We start from the raw sequence: 13,041 nt of genomic DNA, 5'->3' as shown, positions 1-13,041 counted from the left end.
TCTCTAGTTTTCTCAACTGTTGCCATCAACATCCTGAATTTTCCATCACTGCCACCACACATACGGACATCCTCCTTCCCAGGATATTGAACATCTGGGCAAGAAACAGCTGCATCTTAAGACTGCAGTTGATAGAATAACCAACTACTCTGAACCAAAACAATTTAAAAAATAAGTAGTCTGCAAACAAATAGAAAGAGCGATTGCTTCCTTCGTGAAAAAAGTCAGGCTTTAACATTAAGAAGAAAGAATTCTTGACTCTGGACAATGTAAGGCAAGAAAAAAGGAGATTTAAAGGAGATTAAATGGCTCTAAGCTAAGAAATAAAATCTTTCCAAGTCCTTAAATTGAATATAATCCAGTTAAAATAGAAAATTTTATATTTTTTAGTGTATTGGACACTAAAAACCAACACTTCAATAAACTTACTGTCAATGTCTTTGTAAATATGCTACGTAATCCAGCCTTAATTCAGTAGCTTTCAGTGTGTGACAACAGGAACTCATCACTTGATTTATTAAACTTAACCAATAAAATCCTTAGACTGTTCTTTAAGCTTCTCCCCCTATCTTTTTCTTCGTGAAGTACACTTATTTTTTATGGTATTTAAGCTACTCTCATAGTAGAAGTCTTAACACTGCCTGCGTATCTTTGTCAGACAAACACTCCTGCATAGTACTTACCTCTGCTGTAAGCTGCCTAATGCTTTCAGCCTAGTAGTTTTTCTCATGTATCGAAGTCACAGTATCCACACTAGTAACTTCTCTAAGTTAGACTCGGGAAAACAAGGTAACATATTGCAGAGAAACAATATTGTAGTTTACGCTGAAGAACATCAAAGACTGTTTAATTCCTGCTCTCCTTTCACAACCTTTCAAGTTAGGATTTCACTGAGGCTATCTATAGGCTGCTAACAAAGAAAAAACAACACATTGGTGGTACATTGTTATTTTCACTCAGTGCCTAGACACAGCTTTGTCTGATTGTATATTTGTTAGACCCAACTATATGAAAAGTTGCCGATACTTGCTTTGTAACCTGTAAGCTCATGGAAAAGTTAAATAGATACTTCTAAGCTACACTCTCCTATTTTCTTCATCATCTTTAAAAAAATCTACTTGAAAATTACACCCTACTAAACAAACAAACAAAAATGAACATATCATCATCTAGAAAGCTTAAGCATTTCCTACTCCAGCAGTAAAACACTCACCTATGCGTACAAAGTATTAAGGAAGCCACTGTGGCAGATGAGACTGCCAATCACCCACCTCGTTGTTATACATGGTTAGAGGAGGATTCAGCAAGTGTGGGAAAAATGCACCTGCAAAGCCTAATTAACCAGACCATAAGGACAGAGAGGGAGACAAACTCTGAGAGACAGAAAATAGTAAATATTGCATCCCTTCTTTCTTAACCCCTGAGGGGAAGCATTTTTCCAGGGTCTGTAAGCCTCTAGCCACATTGCTGAGGCTTTGAAGAAACACCAAGAACCTGCTACTGTAAAAAAGCCATGTATTGTACTGGGTTGCTGCAGTTAAACCCCAATGTACCCAAAACAAAAAGGAACAAGAAAAACAAATGAAGAGAGATTACACTAATACATAGAGTCCAGGAAGCAGAGTTCAGTACGACCTTCTGTTTGTCAGTGACCGACCAAAATTTTCAGTGATGTCATTTACTGGCACAGTAGACACAAATAAAGCTTTTATTAAACTAGTATCTATTTTATTACTCTCTTTTAGGAAAGGGCACTGTTGCTGCATTAAGACAATATACAAATAAACAAAACAAACCCCAATCAAATTCCCAAAGCATTTATCTGTTCACTGCACCCAGGTGGCAACACATTTAGTTGTGTTTTGACAAACCTTAACAGAAAAATCAGCAATGGCAACCAAAGTACATTTTTATAATTGTTTATAGTAGTCTGCAAAGCTGAACTAATATTATTCCTAAAAATAAGGTAAGAATTATTCCCAAGCAAGTCTTGTTTTTGTTTTTCCCCATAGCTCCTCCTTTCCTACTGTAACTGTTCACACAGGTAGAAAACATCATCCTTTATACAATACTGTCAGAGAGGGACTCCGAAGTTAGTTTTAGGTGGACAACAAGGTCCAAAACAGGCTTCTATTCTGTCCGGGAAAGTCCAGGAAAACAACCAATTAGAAATGGGGTTTATAAAATCAGTTAGTACCCCGATAACATAAAATACAGATTCAGATATCAGCTTGATGAGGTTATTTGGGGTAGAGCAAAATAAGAATAATGGAGATCCACAGTGTACATACACGTGGCTCACCAAAAGCAACGTCAGAGCCGTCACTGACTCCAGGAAATAAATATACCCACATGTTTAGTGAGGAATTATATTAAGAATATACGCTTGCCTGAATCTGGCAAGGAATTATTAAAGAAAATACATGTGCTTAAATATAAGCATGGAATACACTCATGTGTCTAGTGAGGAAAACACCCACCCAAGCAGTGAGGAATTACTTAATACACTCGCTTATCTGGCGAGGAAATATCTAAGTTATCACTCACCCACACGCGGAGATGAGGCAGTCCCATTTTTTGGGAGGTTACCTTAGACGGCGTCCCAGTCCTGGGAGGGGTCTCAGCAGCAGCACCCCCCTACTGTGGCTGGTGCACCACCTGCTCTCTCGACTCTGGCCTGGATCTCATAATAAGAGCCATTAACTTGCCCCATTGCAGGAGATGGGGGAGGTGTCGGGGAAGAGGGGGTTGTGCACACATGCAGCTGCCACATAGTTCTCAGTGGAGGGGGAGTGGGGGGAAAGTGTACTTCCACAAATACTTTTTAGCATGATTAAACTAATCATCTGGATTTTTAGAGTTGCCACTACTTACAGTAAAGTAGGCTGTACAGGTAGTGTCTAACTGTCAACAGGCGTGTAACTTGAACTATGAGAAGCACAGCAAAGATAAAGTTTACCCAGTTTATTTTAATTCCCATGAACAAAGTACAGAAAATTGTTAGTTCTACCTCATTCCTGATAGATCACTAATTGTCACTTAAACAATGACAATAGCCACAAACCTAAACAAAATCACATGCCATGGAACAGTATTCTCCTTTTCCACCTGATCTGTTCCTTCCTATTGTTACTTACAGGTATCTGCTGCAAGCAACAATAAGTAAGGTCAAGAAGCAAGGGAGTTTCACCTGTTACCACTCTAAGGAGCACAACGTAGGTGACATGGTTAAAGAACAAATGCTACAAGACAGCCGTGCCATGGAACATACTGTACCTTGCAATGTATATTAAAGAGGCAAGTTTATCTGATGTTGTATGGATCTCTGAAACATAGTAACCCTGAACCTACAGCCTAACAAAAGCCAGATCGCAGTAAAACTTTCGTAAGAATATCAAAGAGTGAGGAACAGACACTTCAAATTTATCCATGTAAACTACAAATTAAAAAAAAAGAAAAAAAAAAAAGACCTCCAAACCCAAGAACATCTTAGGAGCCTAGGCTAAGTTTAAAATCGGCCATGATGTTTCTCGAAATTTGCAAAGGTATTTTTAAAGCTTTAGATAAGGAGTTATTTCTGCCTCCCTCAATCTGCATCCCTGAATTTATTTAAAACTTCACAAAATCCCTGTACAATCCACTATGACACACATCACCAAGGGCAGGATCAAAACAATACTGTGTTTTCAGATATTAAAAAAAACCAACAAAACAAAGATAAATATTTGAGAATATATTGTTGAGAATTTTGAGGATATACAGAACCATAACTAAAGTCCATTACTGAAGAAAGAAAAACCTATCAATCCCACCACTGTGGGTAGGATTTTTTATTCTTCTGATGAGGAAAGTATATATGGTATGGCTGTGGTCTATCATTTCTTTGCATAGCTTAAACAAAAGTCTTGTCAAAAGAGACAAATTTATAAAGAGCTAGGCTACTACTGTTTAAAGTACACTACTTTCAGGCAAACCATTAACTTATTGTCACAGCATTCTACGATGAAAAAAACACAACCCTTAAATACTTACGTCTCATGGGTGCCAAAAAAGAAAATGGGCATTTTATTTGTAGGAGGTTTTACTGCTCCATCAGGAACTTCATCCACCTAAGGAAGAGACAGACCATAATTAAAGTCAAGTAACAGTTAAGAACAGTCATGGGGCAAATAAGTAAAAGTGTTAAGCATCAAAAAAGAAGAAAAAAAAGCCACAGAGAAGTCAAGCCAGTCTCGAGGTCTTTTTTTAACCATATGTTAAAAAATACAGCAGAACGAATGACAGTATTAGCAACAAGAAGAAGTGACAGCACTTCTCATGTTACAGCAACACTGTCTTTAAAAGGAGAGATGTGATGTGCTACAGGTAAAAACCACAATTCAGTTTCATGCAAATACCATCCCTCCTTGACATAAGCAATAGCACAACTTCCTACCCTTACACTGAGCTGGTAACTTGCTAAAGCCCAAATGTCAAGTGCTACAAAAAGGAAATGTCAATAAACTTTTTTAAAAGCAATTCTTAAGACAGTATCTTAGCTAAGTATCTCATAATTGGTCTTTTATCTACATTCCCACAACCTACAACAGTCGCAGAACTTGCCACGCTTCTTCCAAGGGAGCAGGGAGAATGTGAAAAAGGACTGGACAACTTAACACAAACACTTAGCTTATTCCACAGAAAGCAGCATAGAAATAGCTGACTTTAAAGTATAACCCTGCAATAACTTCGTGGTTTTCTTTTGTCAAACAAAAAAGAGGAGTTATTTGGGAACAGTATTTTTGTTCAGCTAGGTGCTCACGCAGCTCTGGCATCACACCACTATACAGTGGTCTTCAATTCTAAAAGCTGTTAATGCTAATCAGGACAACTAACGACTACTAGAGAAGGCCATTTGTTACAGCAGAAGCGACTTACAGACAAATGTAAAGCAACAGCAAACCAGAGCACAGGTTCTGCAATGTGGTTCAGAAGTTGCTTCCAGCCCCGCCAACACTAGTGTGCCCTCCCTCGCACGGGAGGAGGCTGGCGGAGCAACACCGTTTAGCCGCATTGCTCTCCACAGGTGTCTGAAAACCCTCCCTGCAACACAAAGCCAAGGCAGCGGGAGGCGGGTGGGGGAGAGCGGGGCGCCGGTACCGAGCAGGAGGAGGGCGCTGCGGCCCGCGGGATGCTTACCCTGGCCGGCCAATGGGGATAACCTTTCATCTTGGCAAAGATCAAGTCTCCGGGTTTGAAATCTCGGCTCATGTTTTCTCACCGACGTGACGCCCGTTGCCGCCGGGTGAATTGGGCCGAGGGGAGGGCTCTGCACCGCCGGCCCCCGCCGCCGAGGCGCTGCCAGCCGCCCGAGGTCCCGCTGCCGGGATAAACACAGCGGGGCGGGGGAGCGGAGACAAGGACAACACAAGAGGGGACATCAACACCGCGTTCCGCAAGGGCGGCCGGCCTCCCGACCGGCAGCACCGCGCCGCGCCCGCCACTCAGCCCCGCCGAAAGCCGCCGGGGAGCCCAGCGGCCGCGCCCGCAGCCCCCACTCGCGGCGCGTTCGCGGCACCGACGCCACACACATACCCACCCGGGCCGGGCCAGGCCGCATGCAGCCAGGAGGGCCCGCCCGCCCCCACGGTTCGGCTCTGCTTGCCCGCCAAGCCGAAGCTCCCTCTTCCCCAGTCGACGCGGCCCCCACCACATGGACGCACCGCCCGCCCGCTCCCCACATATAAGGCGCGATGGCGCGGAAGCCCGGGAGGAGAACTCTGCCTGCCTGCCTGCCCGCCCTCTCTGCTTCCCTCCCTCCCGCCGCCCCAGCCGCGGCGGCCCGGCGCCTCGCTACCCACCGCGCTGGCGCCCAGCGCGCTTCCCGCCGCCCACCTCCGCCTGCAGCAGCAGCCCCGCCGCAGGAGACACCGCCGCGCTCCCTCCTCCCGCCAGGCGGGCGGTACCAACCGGCACGCCGCAACCGGGAGATGGGGGTGCCAGGGTGAACAGCGCAGGGCCTGCTGAGAACAGATGGCTTGGCTTCTCCCGTCTCCGCGTCTGAAGGCGAATGGGGGCAGCCGCGAAAGAAGTCGGTCGCCCGCCCACCCCAAAGCAGGGAGAGAGGACGCGAGCGTCGTTCAGTCGCGCTTCCCTCAGTTATGGAAGTGGCTCATTCCTCCTTCCGCGGGGGCGGGGCGGCCGCGGCGCTGCGAGATGGCGGGAGGAGGGGGCAGAGGAGGGTTTGGCGCGGCACGGCGCAGCCTAGCCCAGCCCAGCCCAGCCCGCCGCCCTCTGTAGCAGCGGCGGCTGCAGAGGGCGGGATGGGGCGAGGCAGGGACACCGCTGTGTGCCGCCACGCTTCCTTTCGCGTCCCAGGCCGCGGCCGGCCCCGGGAGTCCGACCGGCGCTTCTCCCCGCGCTCCCCCGAGAGTGGGGTGGCAGCGGGGGTCACAGGCGCCGGCGGCGCTGCCTCGCTTCCCGCTGGGACAGGCCTGGCCTGGGGCCATGCGCCGCTTCAGTCACAAGTATTCCCCCAGAGGCATTATCACCAGCGCTTAAGTCTCTGGCCTTGCGCTGGGGCCCTTCCCGCCCTTCCCAGCTGGGAATGTCGGGCCATTCACAGATGGCAAGCAGTTAATGATCACGGCTTTCGTTTGTAAAATGGACGGGGCTTGTGTTTGCCCCCGCCCGGCCCTTTGTGTTTCTCCTGCCCCACATGCGCCTTTACAGAGGCTTCCGGTTCCCGGACTTGCTGCCGACCCTAAACCCACTCGTGCACCCCGGGTGCTCCTCACCTGCTTTTGTTTCTCTTGGCTTCACCCAGCGACCAGCACCTGTTGGAAAGTAAAAATGTGGGAAAGCAAGAGGTGCGGTTCCAGACACCTGGATGATAAGGGAAGATCAATACTAACATGACCATCTAGACCGTCAAAGAAATAATACTAACATAGTCAGATCATAATAAAATATAAAGGGCCTTGGACAGATTGTATTGAAGTACATTTCTCGTAAAGAGTTCTAGCCCAGGCTCATGAGAATGGTATCCTGGGCCAGATAACTGCCCCCAAGTGCATGGGATGTGTGAATGTCCTTGGGCCTGGCCTGTGAATGAGTGGAAAAAAAAGTAAGACAAACATCACATGAGTTTAGTGTGTTTTAAGTAACAATTAGTGGAAAAACATCTTATGTAAACATCTTAGTCCAGGCCCGTACCTGTAAATCCTATAAATTGTCAACGGTGAATAAAGAAAGCAGCCTAGGTCAGCTCTCTGCTTGGCCAGGCTCTGTGCATTTTTTCCAGAACAAGATCTCTGTCTCTGCGTGAATCTCTGTCTGCATCCCAGTACGCACCATTCCTAATCGCCGCAAGCACCCCTGTCCGATTGCTATGGCCCTGTCTGAATGGTTCCACTCAGATACACCTACACCGTATGTTTATGGCTGACCCGGGTGCCAAAATGAGCCACAACCTGTAATAGTGGTGGCATAAAAAGTTACTGCATACACAATTATGTTGTCTCGCCAGGTGCAGACCTCACCATTTTGTGCTTGAGAGCTCATCCTTGGAGCGTGGCCTGGTGCACAGGTCTTACAGGCCAGTTTTCTGCCAGCTGCCATGCATGCTACTTACAGAGATAAGCCCGTCTAAGAAGAATCTACTGCTTTCAGTTTTGATACTGAAACTCTAGTCAGGCCCAAGACAACGACTGTAGCTGCCACAGAGCAAGTTGTGCTTTATTCTAGGCTGTTTTCTCCTCAAATGCAAAAAGGTCATTTCTATATGTTAACTGCAAAACTTCACTCCAGCGGTGTTGAGCAGGAACAAACAGCAGTTTTTCAGTCTTTTAAAGCAGTCAAATTTGGTTGATTTTCTTGGAGGTGGAGAAGTTCATATATCTAACATAAATATGAAGTTTCTACAGGCTTAGACAAGAGCTCATCAGAAAATAGAAGGTCATCAACATATTAAGACAGGAAAAAAACCTTTCTTCCTATGCACAAGTGGACGACTACTTGGGGCAAAAGTTATATTAAAACGATAATACTCAGGTAGACTGTACATCTCAAATTGTTTAGAGAAAGATAAAACTTTGAAAGTAGTAGAAACCATATCTGCATTGGCAGATAGATAAGGCTTTATTTTGCTGTACTGAATCATTCCTATTTCAGCAATACTTAAAGTTTCATATTTTTTCCTAGATGAGGAAGTGTTGACTACTGCAAAAACTGTGTATATTAATATTTTGCTATGCAGAAACTGACAATCTGCAGAGATTCCCTTAGTGAAGTCACTGCTCTGTTTAATCATATAGTTACCTTTGCCATCTGTCTCAGACTGAATAAGTTCATATTTTAATTTTGAAGCAATGCTTTTGGAATCTCTTGAGGACATTCAAATTTTCTCAGCCTTCAGAAACAGTCTTTTAAATATGACATTTCTCAGGCATCAGAAGTTTTGCACCGTGTATCAAACTCAGTGAAGAGTACTGAAAATACTTATTTTTTTCCAAATTAAGGAAGAAACTCAAGATGACTTTGTTTCACACAAAAGTAGGGTGTTCTTCAAAAGAGACTAATGTGACTAAATAATTTTTTAAAGATAAAGGAAACAAAGCAAAATTTTATTTAAAGGGTGAAAAGTAAAACTGTTTGAAAAAGTTATATTTTGTGTGTAGTCAGGGTCATTTGTACATATTAAGTAAATATAAGATTGAAGACACGCTGTTCCAGTGCACACACAACAAAAGGAAAAAATATGTGTATTTTGCAATCTAGACATTATACTTGATAGAAAATAACATGCCGTACTGATGCTATTAAACTTTAAGGACCACATCAGCATTTCTTAGCAAACAGCTTCATTTTGAGTGACAGAATCTGTAGAGCTTCAGCCCGACCTGCCACCTGATGCTTGAGTAAGAGGTCAGCACAATGATATGCATTAAGTTGTTACGAGCCACGAATGAATTTTGGAGGTGAAAAATGCTTCTTCCTGTTGTATGTCTTGAGCTTGCCTGTTTGAAACAGCCGTTCCAACTGATTTCCTGCAGATGTGGGTTAGGTCCACTGTGAAGAAGTATGCTGGTATCCTGTTTGCAAGTGAAACAGCTGCTTCTTGCTCTGCCCAGGCCAGAACCTCACTGAAGCACCGTGCTCTCTACTTTTTCCTGAATGCCGAACCCTCTTTCTAAACACATCATGAATAGGTTTATCTGGACAGTAAGAAATAAGTTAATGTTAAATTCCATGTGTGATACAATTCTGATTTCTAAAAATGCTCAAATATCACGACTATATGTAGGTTTTAGACCAAAATACTCCTTGAACTGTGAAGAAATACCAAATACAGCATATACATGAGATGTATTTTGCAGTGCAGGAAGAAGGAAATGTGTTTGTTTAGCTCCATGCATGATGCAGCAGTATTGCATCTAAAGTAATTTTTGTGACTTAAGGTAAAAAATGATACATGTGTTATTTTGGGCAGATAAATTCATTTTATTGGTTCAGTATCTGGTAAACTATTATGGCACCAAAACCTATCAGAACTTACATGGTGTTAAACCTCTGTGGCTCCTTCCATATTATCCTATGGTTTGTATTTCTTCATTAGCCAAAGCCATTTTTCATCATGTTCAATTTTTGACTACTCATCAGACAACAGCAGAGAGGATGCCCTGGTTCACTACTGTATTTTTGATCAGAAAAAAATTGCCATGCTGTTATTAAAGAACTGCAACATAATGTGTCTTCCAATTTTGTGTACCTAGGTGAAGAACTTATTTGATTTGGCACAAGACATTTAAAATGACTGCATGATGCAGAAGTAGCAAAACCACAGCCAAAAGCCAGTTACACAGATCTGGTCACAAGCTAGAAATGAAGTTTTAAGACTTATCTCTGAGGATGTAAAATATTATGCAGCTTTTTGTCTCTTGCAGTTAGAACTTCCATCTGTACCTTGGAGGATACCAGTATCAGGCCATACTTCACCATACATATTGTAAATTCTTAGCCCAAAGTGATATTTTTGCAGCTATAAGCAACAGGAAACAGCCTTGGAACAAAAAGTTGTGGGGCAGCTTAAATGCTATGGCAGTACTTGTAATCACAAAGTAAGTCATGCTGACATGTAAGTGAAAGCAATTAGCTGTACTTTGAATTCAGTATGAGTGTTTTCCTGTGTGAGGACCAACTGGAGCTCTGTGGTTAATATAAGCTGATTTTAACTTTATAAATAGCTACCTTTAGTGTAATTTTGCTCCTATTGGGAAAATCCAATTAGAAGAAAAACCCTAAGGATTTTTATAAATATAAATATATATACTTAAATATAAACGGATAGTATTACTTTGTAGATTTTTTGACATTATAAAATCTGAAACCCGTCGATTAAAAAGTCTGAGCTAAAGAAAGGTTAAGACTTCATTCTGTTTGTTTCCAGCTGTTGCATCCAGATTAAAGAGTTATACCAAAGCTGGGGAGTGGGTTACCAGGTTAAACACAACCTAGAAAACCTGAGGACAGGTAATGCAGGACAGCTCCCCGTGGTGATAAGAAAGCAATACTTACATAAGCAGCAGCAGAGCACATGCAGTCTGTCAGACAGATGGGTGCTGTGTATCCCGTGCTGAAGAAGTGCAGCACCTTACACAACTTAGTTGCATAACCTTGCTAGTCTTATGTGTCCGATCTTCACGTCTCCACCCACACTATTACTTGGGGCCAGCTTTGATAACAGTTAAATTATGCAGTCCCTCCTATAGGCAACGATATTTGAGTTTCCTACATAATATTCTTTTTTTTCCTGTGTTTCCATATGTGCCTATTCTGTGTACTGTCCATTAGTATATGGTTGTCTTTTAAGTGACTTGTTTATCTTCTGGAGTTGGTGTTCTTAAAAAATCTGGTCATTTCTGAACTGCATGTTTTCTAAGATTAACCCAGTAGTTTGTGCATTATGTATTTTCCTATATAACCTGGTAATCTGAGGACATTGTGATACACTTTTCTTCTTCAGCTGCTGACCAATGTTTTCCTCTGAGACTATCATACTGGTGCTTTTGCAAGTGAGGTTAGTGATAGCTTTAATGCAATGTTACTTATGCAAGAGGACCCAGATTTCTCATGCCTTCCAGAAATTCAGGTCACATATCAACAGTAAAAGAGTATGTGTAAAAAGTACCTTTCAAATTGTTACTAACATCTTAATGTGTGTCTACTCATGACAATATCAGTGGCAGCAATTTAACATGTTAACTTAAAATGGTTTTAATTCCCTTCAGCCTGTTACACACTTACTAGAACACCTTGTTGACTTTTCTAGGACATTGTAGGGTGGATTTTATTCAGCTGCTTGTGCTGCTGTTGTTTGACATCACGTATTGTTATATACGAGGCTTAAAATCTCTGAGGCGAGATGTTTCAAAAGAACCTTCCTGTTTGTGCAGTGAGGCAAACAGAAGGGGAGCCCGGGTAACCTTGTTACCCACTTCCCTGTGTTGTGATTTTGCCCTATGGTCTTTCAAAATCATTACCCGTTTTTTTTTCTTGATAATCTGGGTGAAGAATGTGCTGCCCTGTATTTGAAGATATCCAAGTCTCACATTAGTTGTTCAGTTTAGCTCCCTATACACGCGTTCCCTATCACCTATTTTAGGGACTCAGAACTCCCTTTTAGCTCTTTTAGTTCTTTCAGCTGTGTGCGCGCACACAGAAGCTCCAGTGGCCCCGGAGCCGCGCCGGAATGGGACGAGCCGCAAGTCCTCGGGGAAACGGCGAGCCGGCAGCGAACACCGCGGGGGCGCCAGGCACCTCACCTCGGCCTCCCCAGCACTGCCGCCCGCCCCGGCAGGCCGCTGGCACTGCGGCTCCTCCTCCCGGAAGGCTGGAACCACCCCGGCCGGCGGGTGGGCAAGGACGGGCCGCAGGCTGCCGCGGCGGCGCCCCCGCCCGGGCGGCAGGCGAGGCGGGAACGCCCGGCGACACCCGGCGGGGTGAGACCGCCCTGCCCCAGCTCCCGCTCCCGCTCCCGCTCCCGCTCCCGCTCCCGCTCCCGCTCCCGCTCCCGCTCCCGCTCCCGCTCCCGCTCGGCGCATGCGCCGCCCCCGCCGGCGCCCAGCGGCGGCGTTGCCAGGGCCCTGCGCGCGCTCACCCGCGCTGCGTTCCCCACGGCCGGAAGCCGTTCGGGAGGCCCCGCGCGCGGCGGGGCGGGGCGTGGCGGGGCGTGGCCGCGTCCTTTCCCCGGGCCCTAGCGACCGCCCGGCCTGGCGCCCCGCGCACGGCTCGGATCGGCCCGGGCGCGTCCGGAGTGCCAGGGGCCGCCTGCCGCGGCACCGCTAGCCCCTCTGCCCGGCCTCCGGCGGCCGCAGGCTGCCTGCTGCTCAGCCGGAGCGGCGGGAGGGCCGGGGGGCCGCTCTGCTGGCGGCGCTGTGTGGCCGGAGCGCCCGTCCGCGCCGAGGGAGCGCCGTGCTCGGTTCCCGCCGGCCGCGGGGTTTGGGTGGCCGCCTGCAGCGGCGCGGGGTGTCGCTGGGGCCCCGTGCTGAGCTGCCGCCGGCGCGTCGGTCCGGGCTGCCAGGTACGCCGGCGGACCCCGGTACCGCGTGTGCTGGAGCGGGCGGTGTCCCGGTGTGAGCGCAGGCAAGTCACGGTGCTGCTGTGACTTTTGGCTTGCCTAAAATTTCTGGCCTGCGTTAGCGAAAATCTAGTGATTCTGTCGGCCGAAACAACTGCTGGTGAGTTTTTATAGGCTCCAGTGCAGATATGTTTGTTACGCCTGGCTTCCTATGTATTAAAGTAGAACATCTTGATGACATGATTACATTTGTTGTGACTAGTCTCAATCAGAGGATGGTTTGGGGTGGAAGAGACCTTAAGGATCATGTAGTTCCACTCCCTGTTCCCCCCTCCCCACCAGGGCCAGGGACACCTTCCTCTGGACCAGGTTGCTCAAAGCCCCATCCAACCTGGTCTTGAACAGCTCCAGGGATGGGACACCCACAGCCTCTCTGGGCAGCCTGTGCCAGTGCCTCCCACTCTCCTGGTGAAGAAGTTCTTCCT

General features: G+C 46.1%; 2 protein-coding genes across 5 annotated transcripts in view; one reads left to right on the top strand and one right to left on the bottom strand.

Moving 5' to 3' along the window:
• The window catches only part of PSIP1 (PC4 and SRSF1 interacting protein 1), a 35,451-nt gene extending 24,763 nt beyond the window's left edge, over positions 1-10,688 (bottom strand). For 2 of the 4 annotated variants that reach the window (XM_080362337.1, XM_080362340.1), the window contains exons 1-4: positions 10,555-10,688; positions 6,777-6,815; positions 5,179-5,359; positions 4,033-4,109 (exon numbers count right to left, since the gene is read on the bottom strand). In XM_080362337.1, coding sequence (XP_080218463.1) covers positions 4,033-4,109; positions 5,179-5,250 — 149 coding nt within the window. In that variant the 5' untranslated portion in view covers positions 5,251-5,359; positions 6,777-6,815; positions 10,555-10,688. The other 2 variants (XM_080362338.1, XM_080362339.1) reach the window with 2 other exon arrangements.
• A 1,551-nt stretch (positions 10,689-12,239) lies between these two features.
• Positions 12,240-13,041, top strand: part of CCDC171 (coiled-coil domain containing 171) — a 135,567-nt gene continuing 134,765 nt past the window's right edge. The window contains exon 1 of the mRNA XM_080362213.1: positions 12,240-12,716. The gene's annotated coding sequence lies outside the window, so the exon portion shown is untranslated. The remainder of the gene's footprint in view (positions 12,717-13,041) is intronic.

The sequence above is a fragment of the Nesoenas mayeri genome, assembly GCF_963082525.1.
Source record: "Nesoenas mayeri genome assembly, chromosome: Z".
Lineage (NCBI taxonomy): Eukaryota > Metazoa > Chordata > Aves > Columbiformes > Columbidae > Nesoenas > Nesoenas mayeri.
Note: the sequence above shows the minus strand (reverse complement) of the source record. Positions and strands in the feature narration are given on the sequence as shown.